Genomic DNA, 12338 nt, shown 5'->3' with positions numbered 1-12338 from the left:
GTATTAAGGCAGCTGTAGAAGTAGGGTAGGTGACCACCTCCACCATAGCCCGACCACTACCCCTGTGCAACAGTCCAACACTTGTGAGGCACTTCCCTTGACCCGGGCTCCCAGACACTCGGCCTTTATGTCTGACCTATGGTCGCTGGGCCTGACTCACAGGTTGCTGCACCACCAGACCAGGTTGGTCTCCTGGTCTCCTGCTCCGCTCCCCGTGGTGGCCCAGACGTCGCTGCTCAGTCACTGGAGCTTGCACCTCTGCCTGGGGCTGCATCCGCCCGGTTGCCAACAGACAGGGAGTCAAAATAAAAACCAACTATTTTGGACTCCTGGACAAATGGTTGGGGTTTAAAAGTTGGGGGAGGTGGCATTTTGCAACCATGTGTGCTGCACACAAGGGTGGAGGTATGTGGTATGGCTGAGGCCTGCTCCTGTAAATAATGTATAGTTGGTGGTGGTTTATATTATAAATATGATTTGGTGGTTTGAAAATAAAAGAATGTGTATATTTTTTTGTAAAATATTGTGTGCTAGATATGGCTGAGCAGGGAGGTTAAACTTCCCTCCCTGCCTAATTGAAAAGGAGTGTGGAGCAGGTGGCCAGCTGCCAATTGCATAATTGATGATCAATTAACACTGGTAATCTTCCTTTAAAAAGAACCTAATATCTCAGCGGATGCCCACACCGTGACAGTACCCCACGCCATAACAAGTCTTCTGTTGTTGATCAACCAAAGAGCACTGACACAAAACGAAATGGGCGGAGATGCCAAAATTACATCTGATCAGAATGAAAGCTCAGCCAATCAACAGGCAGTGATTATACTAACATTAATGCTGGTCGATAGCAGCTAACAAAAACAGAAGAAGTATGAGGAACCAGAATGTAAGATGAATAAAAGTTGGATAGCGGTGCAGATTAAGATAAAGGTTGATTAAGAGAGGAGTTACTGGCAGGCTGCTGTGTCCACACAAAATCCTGCTGGTGGCCGCATATGAGAAACGTTGCGCTAGTCAGAGTGACAGTTATTACTGTGTTGTAGCGTTAATAACCACAATACCATTGACAGTGCTGCTAAAGTTAATAATTGCTAAGAAAACAATGGTTAGCATTCCTCTAAGGGAGTCTGTGTTAACTGTGTCTCTTCCTCCCTTTGCTCTCTCCCTGATAGCTGAGCTGCCTGCAGCCTCCCCACTCCACCTTAAATGGGAGCTCGGTGGCAGTGAAGTTAGTGGCTGTTATGGAAGACAGTGGCTGCATGGCGAACCCCAAGTACTACAGCTACATTGCAGTGCTGGCGCTCATTGCCACCACCATGCTGGTGCAGGTCAGCCACATGGTGAAGTTAACCCTCATGGTGCTGATCACTGGGGCCAATGGCGTAGTCTACATCTACAGCTGGAGAGATATCTTCGACCAGTATGACTACACGCGCTTCAGTACCTACACGTGAGGAACACGCTGATTTAACTGACATGTTATATGCACATTCAAGCAAGTCTTTATTTAATATGTAATGTCACTTTCAAGCCTATGGTTGGGTGAAAGAGAACTATAAACCTCATCTCTAGTCTGTGTATTTTTTATTCTTCTTGTCTGTCCCGCCTCTGTTCTGCTCTGACTCGCTAGTGGTCGCTGTCAGTCATCTCTGTGGTCCCTTAGTAAGCTACTGTAGTTTCACTGTCAGTCATTTCATCCTGTCCTGACAGATCTTGTTGACTGAAGCATTGCTAGAGTGCTCTCATTCGTTTAAGAACATAAGAAGAACATAAGAACATAAGAACATAAGAACATAAGAAAGTTTACAAACGAGAGGAGGCCATTCGGCCCATCTTGCTCGTTTGGTTGTTAGTAGCTTATTGATCCCAAAATCTCATCAAGCAGCTTCTTGAAGGATCATAGATGGACAGTTTTACAAAGAACATTTGAAAGTTCTCCAAAACTTTAACAAGGGCCATTCGTCGTCTCTCTCCGCTTCGTCTGTAAGTGAACATAAGAAAGTTTACAAACGAGAGGAGGCCATTTCGGCCCATCTTGCTCGTTTGGTTGTTAGTAGCTTATTGATCCCAGGGGAGTTGATTCCAGACCCTCACAATTCTCTGTGTAAAAAAGTGTCTCCTTTTTTCTGTTCTGAATGCCCCTTTTTCTAAACTCCATTTGTGACCCCTGGTCCTTGTTTCTTTTTTCAGGCTGAAAAAGTCCCTTGCGTCGACACTGTCAATACCTTTTAGAATTTTGAATGCTTGAATTAGGTCGCCACGTAGTCTTCTTTGTTCAAGACTGAACAGATTCAATTCTTTTAGCCTGTCTGCATATGACATGCCTTTTAAGCCCGGAATAATTCTGGTCGCTCTTCTTTGCACTCTTTCTAGAGCAGCAATATCTTTTTTATAGCGAGGTGACCAGAACTGCACACAATATTCAAGATGAGGTCTTACAAGTGCATTGTACAGTTTTAACATTACTTCCCTTGATTTAAATTCAACACTTTTCACAATGTATCCGAGTATCTTGTTAGCCTTTTTTATAGCTTCCCCACATTGTCTAGATGAAGACATTTCTGAGTCAACAAAAACTCCTAGGTCTTTTTCATAGATTCCTTCTCCAATTTCAGTATCTCCCATATGATATTTATAATGTACATTTTTATTTCCTGCGTGCAGTACCTTACACTTTTCTCTATTAAATGTCATTTGCCATGTGTCTGCCCAGTTCTGAATCTTGTCTAGATCATTTTGAATGACCTTTGCTGCTGCAACAGTGTTTGCCACTCCTCCTATTTTTGTGTCGTCTGCAAATTTAACAAGTTTGCTTACTATACCAGAATCTAAATCATTAATGTAGATTAGGAATAGCAGAGGACCTAATACTGATCCCTGTGGTACACCGCTGGTTACCACACTCCATTCTGAGGTTTTTCCTCTAATCAGTACTTTCTGTTTTCTACATGTTAACCACTCCCTAATCCATGTACATGTGTTTCCTTGAATCCCAACTGCGTTCAGTTTGAGAATTAATCTTTTGTGCGGGACTTTGTCAAAAGCTTTCTGGAAATCTAAATAAACCATGTCATATGCTTTGCAATTATCCATTATCGATGTTGCATCCTCAAAAAAATCAAGCAAGTTAGTTAGGCACGATCTCCCTTTCCTAAAACCATGTTGACTGTCTCCCAGGACCCTGTTACCATATAGGTAATTTTCCATTTTGGATCTTATTATAGTTTCCATAAGTTTGCATATAATAGAAGTCAGGCTTACTGGTCTGTAGTTACCTGGTTCAGTTTTGTTTCCCTTTTTGTGGATCGGTATTACGTTTGCAATTTTCCAGTCTGTCGGTACAACCCCTGTGTCAAGAGACTGCTGCATGATCTTGGTTAGCGGTTTGTAAATTACTTCTTTCATTTCTTTGAGTACTACTGGGAGGATCTCATCCGGCCCAGGGGATTTGTTTATTTTAAGAGCTCCTAGTCCCTTTAACATTTCTGCCTCAGTTATGCTAAAGTTATTTAAAACTGGATAGGAACTGGATGACATGTGGGGCATGTTGTCAGTATCTTCCTTTGTAAAAACTTGTGAAAAGTAATCATTTAACATATTTGCTATTTTTTTTTTCTTCCTCTACGATTTTGCCATTTGTATCTCTTAAACATTTAATCTCCTCTTTGAATGTTCTCTTGCTGTTGTAATATTGGAAAAACATTTTGGAATTGGTTTTTAGCTCCCTTAGCAATGTTCATTTCTATTTCTCTCTTGGCCTTTCTAACTTCCTTTTTGACTTGCATTTGCAGTTCTGTGTACTCTTTCTGTGTACTTTCTTTTTGGTCCTTTTTTAATGCTCTGTAAAGTGCCTTTTTTCGCTGAATATTTTTTTTTTAATTGATCTATTAAACCATTTTGGCAATTTAGTTTTACATTTAGATTTGTCTACTTTAGGGATATAATTGTTTTGCGCCTCTAGTACTACATTTTTGAAGAACAACCATCCTTCTTCTGTGGGTGTTCACATTTTCCCATCCACTCCGGCCATCTTTGTGACAGACTTGTCAATCATCAATGTATGCACCAGCTGTACACTTTCACTTTCATTTGCCAGCTATAGTGTCTGTCATTCAAAGCAGCTCTTAGAAATGTTACTTCAGTTAGAGTGCTGGTAACCATGGTTTTGTTGCATGATGAAGATAATAAATGGGTTTCGTAAAATGAGACCTTTCTCAGTGGCATAAAAAGTCTTTTTTTTTTAAAAGCATAAAGGTCGATTTTACCCATTATCTGCTTGAATTGAAAAAAACTGGTAAATTCTTTTTAAAATAAATGTCAATATTAATCGTCGATTTTGGCAAAAAAATAAAAATCAAATAGTAGCAAGCCTAATTATATAATAATAATAATAATATTTTTTTATATAGCGCCTTTCATAGTGGACCACTATCACAAAGTGCTTTACAGAGGTAGGCTGTGAACTGTGCATTATATGCAGAGTCACTTACAGTATTGTACTCTCTCTAAACAGGCAGTTATTAAACTGAACATCTAAACATACAAATCACATTGGAACTCAAAGCCACTTAATAAGAAAATAAAATGAATGAATTAGTAATTATTTTTGGTAAAAGGTCCATCAGCATGTTTATATGGCTGGGACTGCAATAGACCCTGTGACTCTAATCAGTGCTCTGCCTGTTCCCCCTCAGGGCCTCCAATGTGCCTTCCAAGTACTCCATGACTGTGATGATCTTCATCATGATGCTGTGTTTCTACTACTTTGCTCGACATGTGAGTCACTTTTTACGTTCCCTCTTTCAATCTTTTTGTGTCCATTAAACTCTTTCACACTTCTCCTGAATATCACTCACTGCTTCCTTAAATACTGAAACACATACTCCTCATTCATTTTCCTCCTCCACCCAATATTTTTGCTTTTATTCCCTTCCACTTTTAACGATAGGCCTGCTTGCTGATCCAGTGAAAGACCGATGTCCTAGACCTCTTTCTCTGTCGTACTAGAACAAATTCTAAATGAATATCTTCGTCGACCCCACTTTAATGTTTCTGATATAATTGCTCCCTTTTCAGTCCTCAGCTGGCCGAGGTGCTTGCAAGATGTTCCTCAGGAAGGTCGGTGTTCCTTCCCATGTGGCTCACATGTGCTTCATCTTTCAGGTAGAGAAACTGGCCCGCACACTGTTCCTGTGGAAGATTGATGTTCATGACCAGAAGGAGAAGGTGTATGAAATGCGACGCTGGAATGAGGCTCTGGTCACCAACATGCTCCCGGAACATGTGGCACGTCACTTCCTGGGCCACAGGAAAAGAGATGAGGTGAGGGAATGCAAGCCAGCTGCACACGAACCCCAACTTTCAAACACAAATTGACGACTGGAATATAGTAGAGACATCTGTAAAGTATGTCCATTAATTCACAAAGAAATCCGCTTGTCCATTTTTTAAAATGGTTTAAAGAACATTCTCTAGCAGAGGATATTGAGATTACCAGGGGATATTGTGAGAAACTTGTCTACTTGTTTGTCTGCGTGTCACTGTTTAGTGTAGTGTATATTTACTCCAATGACCCTCAAGCTGGAAAGCAAAGACTTGCATTTTCAGTGTTTCACAAATTCCCAGAAAAATCTCCAAATGATTTTCAGACAACCAAATTGAATAGGAAGTCAAAGTAAAGGCTATTGGTGGTTGCTACAACTTTCAAATTCCAAGACAATACAACTAATAATGCCCGAGATATAACAACATTGACTAACATACACCCTAATAGTTGGGTGGTCAAACACAATTTTAAATTTTAATAAACAAAATCTAAAATAGATTATTACATTTCAATGTTAACTAACTTAAACATATCTGAAATCAAAATGCCCCATAAATGTGCTTTAATCAGGTAAAAATATGTTTTAGCGAAATGGTGGCCATCTTGGATTATGCCATCTTCTGACTTTGAGCCTTCATGGTTAAAAAAAAAAAAAAAAAAAAGAAAAAAAAACTATGTATACAAAAAGGTAACACTTTACCAATAAACACATTAATCTAAGCTAGTGGTGGCTTTAAATTGAAAAATCAAAGTTTTCAAGTGTACAAGCAAGCCTCCCAAAAACACGCCTCTCACCATAGGTAGACTAGCAAGGATGGCACAGGCACAGAAGCCCTTGCTGGAGCTATATGCATATGTGTCACTTTTAAAGGCATGAGTTTTGCTTACTATATATAAAAACACAATTATTAAAGTCTTGTTTAAAATGTGATGTATTATTCTATAAAAGGTTTAGTTAGGTTTTGAAATCTTAGAGTAAAGGAAAGAAATATGTTTTTTTCACCTTTCTGAGTGTCCTACGATCAAGGGCCAATACAATCAAAGCTTAGACTGTTTACTTTTCATTGATGATACAAACAAAGACTCCAAAAAATGTAGCTTGAATAAGCGTAGCGCTAGAAAAAATCAGTCAGGTGTCACAGAATTACGGCAAACTGCCATTTTGCAATGTCATCACGAGCACATTTTGACTCGATATTACAAGAAAAAAGAAAAATAAATAAATGGTATGTCTTCTTTCATTACTGTATTACATTTAAATGTGTATTTTGACTCTAAATAAATGTTTTTACCAGTTTCAATATGCTTGAGGTGATGATATTTCTGAAATATCAATTTTTAAAGGGAAATAAAACAGAAACTGCCAAAGTATGAGTATTGTGGTTTTTATTTATGTTTAACAGAGTATTTATACTTCTAAATTATGCAGAAAGATTGTGCTTCACTTATTAGTTTTTAATTGTACAACAAGTTCAAAACTGCAAAGCAGAACTCTCCATAGAGGCAGACTCCTCAGATGCCTGCTTAGCCCACCTTACATATAGTACTGAAACTCAGATTGGAGTTCCACAAATGCCATTTCTAACAGCTGTCCCCACTCATAGGAGCTGTACAGCCAGTCTTACGATGAGATTGGGGTGATGTTTGCCTCAATCCCAAATTTCTCTGATTTCTACACTGAAGAGAGCATCAACAATGGAGGGATAGAGTGCCTGAGGTTCCTTAATGAAATCATCTCAGACTTTGACAGTGTGAGTATACAGTGGTGTATTAATTGAAAATGGTTTCCATTGCAGTAGATAGTATTGCTCATTGATCCTCTTCTGTACGTAGTGCCATACAATAATTTCCCTGGGCTATCCAAATGGCATGGCGTTGTTCCTTGTAATCATGAAGAGACTGTGGCCATATTCACAAAGCGTTGTGCTAGTTTGTTGCCATCGTGCTAGTTTGGTGTTGCATGCTAGTTTGTTTTTTCTTGTTAGAATATGAACGACAAATTCTTATTATCTAAAATGTACTTACTTTTCTCATCAAGTAAGAACATAAGAACATAAGAAAGTTTACAAACGAGAGGAGGCCATTCGGCCCATCTTGCTCGTTTGGTTGTTAGTAGCTTATTGATCCCAAAATCTCATCAAGCAGCTTCTTGAAGGATCCCAGGGTGTCAGCTTCAACAACATTACTGGGGAGTTGATTCCAGACCCTCACAATTCTCTGTGTAAAAAAGTGTCTCCTATTTTCTGTTCTGAATGCCCCTTTTTCTAAACTCCATTTGTGACCCCTGGTCCTTGTTTCTTTTTTCAGGCTGAAAAAGTCCCTTGGGTCGGCACTGTCAATACCTTTTAGAATTTTGAATGCTTGAATTAGGTTGCCACGTAGTCTTCTTTGTTCAAGACTGAACAGATTCAATTCTTTTAGCCTGTCTGCATATGACATGCCTTTTAAGCCCGGAATAATTGTGGTCGCTCTTCTTTGCACTCTTTCTAGAGCAGCAATATCTTTTTTATAGCGAGGTGACCAGAACTGAACACAATATTCAAGATGAGGTCTTACTAGTGCATTGTACAGTTTTAACATTACTTCCCTTGATTTAAATTCAACACTTTTCACAATGTATCCGAGCATCTTGTTAGCCTTTTTTATAGCTTCCCCACATTGTCTAGATGAAGACATTTCTGAGTCAACAAAAACTCCTAGGTCTTTTTCATAGATTCCTTCTCCAATTTCAATATCTCCCATATGATATTTATAATGTACATTTTTATTTTCTGCGTGCAGTACCTTACACTTTTCTCTATTAAATGTCATTTGCCATGTGTCTGCCCAGTTCTGAATCTTGTCTAGATCATTTTGAATGACCTTTGCTGCTGCAACAGTGTTTGCCACTCCTCCTACTTTTGTGTCGTCTGCAAATTTAACAAGTTTGCTTACTATACCAGAATCTAAATCATTAATGTAGATTAGGAATAGCAGAGGACCTAATACTGATCCCTGTGGTACACCGCTGGTTACCACACTCCATTCTGAGGTTTTTCCTCTAATCAGTACTTTCTGTTTTCTACATGTTAACCACTCCCTAATCCATGTACATGTGTTTCCTTGAATCCCAACTGCGTTCAGTTTGAGAATTAATCTTTTGTGCGGGACTTTGTCAAAAGCTTTCTGGAAATCTAAATAAACCATGTCATATGCTTTGCAATTATCCATTATCGATGTTGCATCCTCAAAAAAATCAAGCAAGTTAGTTAGGCACGATCTCCCTTTCCTAAAACCATGTTGACTGTCTCCCAGGACCCTGTTACCATATAGGTAATTTTCCATTTTGGATCTTATTATAGTTTCCATAAGTTTGCATATAATAGAAGTCAGGCTTACTGGTCTGTAGTTACCTGGTTCAGTTTTGTTTCCCTTTTTGTGGATCGGTATTACGTTTGCAATTTTCCAGTCTGTCGGTACCACCCCTGTGTCAAGAGACTGCTGCATGATCTTGGTTAGCGGTTTGTAAATTACTTCTTTCATTTCTTTGAGTACTACTGGGAGGATCTCATCCGGCCCAGGGGATTTGTTTATTTTAAGAGCTCCTAGTCCCTTTAACACTTCTGCCTCAGTTATGCTAAAGTTATTTAAAACTGGATAGGAACTGGATGACATGTGGGGCATGTTGTCAGTATCTTCCTTTGTAAAAACTTGTGAAAAGTAATCATTTAACATATTTGCTATTTTTTTTTTCTTCATCTACGATTTTGCCATTTGTATCTCTTAAACATTTAATCTCCTCTTTGAATGTTCTCTTGCTGTTGTAATATTGGAAAAACATTTTGGAATTGGTTTTAGCTCCCTTAGCAATGTTCATTTCTATTTCTCTCTTGGCCTTTCTAACTTCCTTTTTGACTTGTGTTTGCAGTTCTGTGTACTCTTTCTGCGTACTTTCTTTTTGGTCCTTTTTTAATGCTCTGTAAAGTGCCTTTTTTCGCTGAATATTTTTTTTTAATTGATCTATTAAACCATTTTGGCAATTTAGTTTTACATTTAGATTTGTCTACTTTAGGGATATAATTGTTTTGCGCCTCTAGTACTACATTTTTGAAGAACAACCATCCTTCTTCTGTGGGTGTTTTCTCTATTTTACTCCAATCTACTTCTGTTAGTCTCTGTTTCATACCTTCATAGTTTGCTTTTCTAAAATTGTAAACCTTAGCTTTAGTCATTTCTTTTGGGGATTTAAAAAACACTTCAAATGAGACCATGTTGTGGTCTGAGTTTGCCAGTGGTTCTCTGACCTCTGTTTTAGTTATTCTATCTTCGTTATTTGAAAAGACTAAATCAAGGCATGCCTCCCCTCTAGTGGGTGCCTTCACAAATTGTGTTAGGAAGCAGTCATTTGTCATTTCCACCATTTCTATTTCATCCTTCGCGCTACCCACCGGGTTTTCCCATTTTATTTGGGGGAAGTTGAAATCCCCCATTAGTATGGCTTCTCCTTTGCTACACACATTTCTAATGTCATTGTATAACAGATTATTTTGCTCACCGTCTGAATCTGGCGGTCTATAGCATGCTCCTATTATTATGCCTTTTGAATTTTTGTCCGTTATTCTGACCCATATTGATTCGGCTTTATTTTCTTTGTCCAGGTTTAACACCTGGGCTTCAAGACTGTTTCTTATGTATAGCGCTACCCCTCCTCCTCTTCTGTCCTGCCTGTCTTTCCTATACAGTGTATACCCACAAATATTATATTCGTCCCCATCACTCTCAGACAACCAAGTTTCTGTAACACCTATCACATCATAGTTACCTGTTAGTGCAGTAGCTTCAAGTTCTAGAATTTTGTTTCTGATACTTCTAGCATTTAGATAAATACATTTAATGGTTGTCTTACCTGAGTTGTTGTTCTTGTTTTGATGCGGTCTCCCTTCTGTTTTTTTGTTGATTTCTCCCCCCTTCCTTTCTAGTTTAAATGCTTCCGAACCTGCTCGAGGATCTTTTCTCCGAGTAGACTAGTTCCCTTGTTATTTAAATGCAGTCCATCCCGTCTATACAGATAGTCCTCGTTGTAGAATGTGGTCCAATGATCAAGATAGGTGAAGCCTTCCCGTGTGCACCACGTCTTCAGCCATTCGTTTTGATTAATTATTTCCAGCTGTCCATATGGTCCTTTGCAAGGTGCGGGTAGTATACCAGAAAATACCACAGTTTTGGTTTTCTCTTTTAATTTCCTTCCTAGCTCTCTGAATTTGTTTTGCAGGGATTTTGGTCTGTCTCTTCCAATGTTGTTTGTACCGATGTGGACGACTACTACCGGGTCGTCTCCTGTTCGTTCTAGGAGCCTGTCCACGTTTTCAGTGATGTGCTTGACCGAGGCTCCCGGAAGGCAGCACACTGTTGTAGTAAGGGGGTCCAAACTGCGAATTGAACTTGCTGTGTTTCTCAATATGGAGTCCCCAACAATCATGACCTCCCTTCTTTTTGCTGTCTGGTCACCACTGTCAATAGGGTCCTGGATGTTGTTCCTTTCATTCTCTTGTTGTTGGTTCTGCTCATCAAAATTCTGAAGTGACTCAAATCTGTTGGTTGTTTTGATTTCTGGTGGTTGTGTTTGAGGAAGTTTCTTTTTTTCCCTGCTTCTGCCTACCTGAACCCAGCTGTTCTGACCTTCTATCTCCCTGGTGGCTTTCAGTCTGTTAGGGGTGATGCAGACTTCCATGAATTGTGGGTGTGCCAGTTCCTCAAGATCCTGTTGCTGTCTCACTTCTTCCAGCTCCATTTCTAGCATACTTACTAGTTTATGCAAATCCTGGATCGCGCGGCACTTTACGCACACTTGGTTTAGCTCCGCTGGGTTTTCTCGGATTTCCCACATCAAGCAGGTGTCACAGATTACTGGCTTGAAGACCATGTTGAGGTTTTTTTTTTTGAAGTTTAGTTTCTTCTGCAGCCGTCAACCTGCTTTCAAACTGCTTCGAAACTGCTCTGTACTTTTCTACGCCTGTACTTCTCCCACTCGCTGTCACTGGGAAGACTGACGTACTTACATTTTTTTTTAGTTTTTGGAAGCTACAAGATAACAATCTTTTGTATTTTTACATTATCTTAATAGTTAATAGTTTGAAAGTCATGATGTTTTTTTTTTAATGTGGGTTTGATAAAGGCATTAGCCAGAGAGTATGTTTGTTTACTTAACTTTCTTATAGTTAAACTAGAAGAGTGGAGTGGAGAGAAATATATCTCAGCAATTCAAATGAAACAAAAAAGTCACTTGATTTGATTCTTAAATAGTACTTATAAAATGGGTATTTTATATACTCTATTCTGATTAGTCAAAACAGGTCACATGGAGGTGTTGATATTACAATATATCAGCATGGGTCGGCACTTCTTTTCAAAAAGGGGCACATCACTGTTAGATAGCCATACGCCACTAGAATTTTAAAAAAAAAGGTAGCCATATTCAAATGTATCGCAATAAACATGACTGACCAAATGTATGTACATTTTTGAGTAATCAGTCTCTTGAAGAGAATTTCAACGAGTATAACTCAGACACCTATGACACTAATTCAAATGATGAAATAAAAAACCTAAAAGTTGGCATCTTGAACTTACTGACATCGAAAAAGGAAAAGAAGAAAAAAAATAAGTAACACTGCCTGGACACCAGGTGTTCTATTTGACTGTTTAAAACAAAAAATATTACACATTGATTTTAAATTATTTCCTGTACCTGACCTAAATAATCTGCTACAGGTGTCTGTAGTTTAGAGGGACAGGGTATTCAGTGTCTGTAGTTTAGAGGGACAGTGTATTCAGTGTCTGTAGTTTAGAGGGACAGGGATATGAGGTGTCTTTAGTTTAGAGGGACAGGGTATTCAGTGTCCATAGTTTAGAGGGACAGGGTATCCAGTGTCTGTAGTTTAGAGGGACATGGTATTCAGTGTCCATAGTTTAGAGGGACGGGGGTGTTCAGTGTCTGTAGTTTAGAGGGACGGGGGTGTTCAGTGTCTGTAGT

At 39.0% G+C, this 12338-nt stretch overlaps 1 protein-coding gene across 2 annotated transcripts in view; it reads left to right on the top strand.

Moving 5' to 3' along the window:
• Positions 1-12338, top strand: part of adcy3a (adenylate cyclase 3a) — a 245893-nt gene that overhangs the window by 196819 nt on the left and 36736 nt on the right. For both annotated transcript variants that reach the window (XM_041250672.1, XM_041250671.1), the window contains exons 13-16: positions 1173-1450; positions 4695-4776; positions 5164-5322; positions 6931-7077. In XM_041250672.1, coding sequence (XP_041106606.1) covers positions 1173-1450; positions 4695-4776; positions 5164-5322; positions 6931-7077 — 666 coding nt within the window. The remainder of the gene's footprint in view (positions 1-1172; positions 1451-4694; positions 4777-5163; positions 5323-6930; positions 7078-12338) is intronic.

Source organism: Polyodon spathula, chromosome 5 (genome assembly GCF_017654505.1).
Source record: "Polyodon spathula isolate WHYD16114869_AA chromosome 5, ASM1765450v1, whole genome shotgun sequence".
NCBI lineage: Eukaryota > Metazoa > Chordata > Actinopteri > Acipenseriformes > Polyodontidae > Polyodon > Polyodon spathula.
The sequence above is the reverse complement of the archived record's forward strand: the minus strand, read 5'-3'. Positions and strand labels throughout refer to the sequence as shown.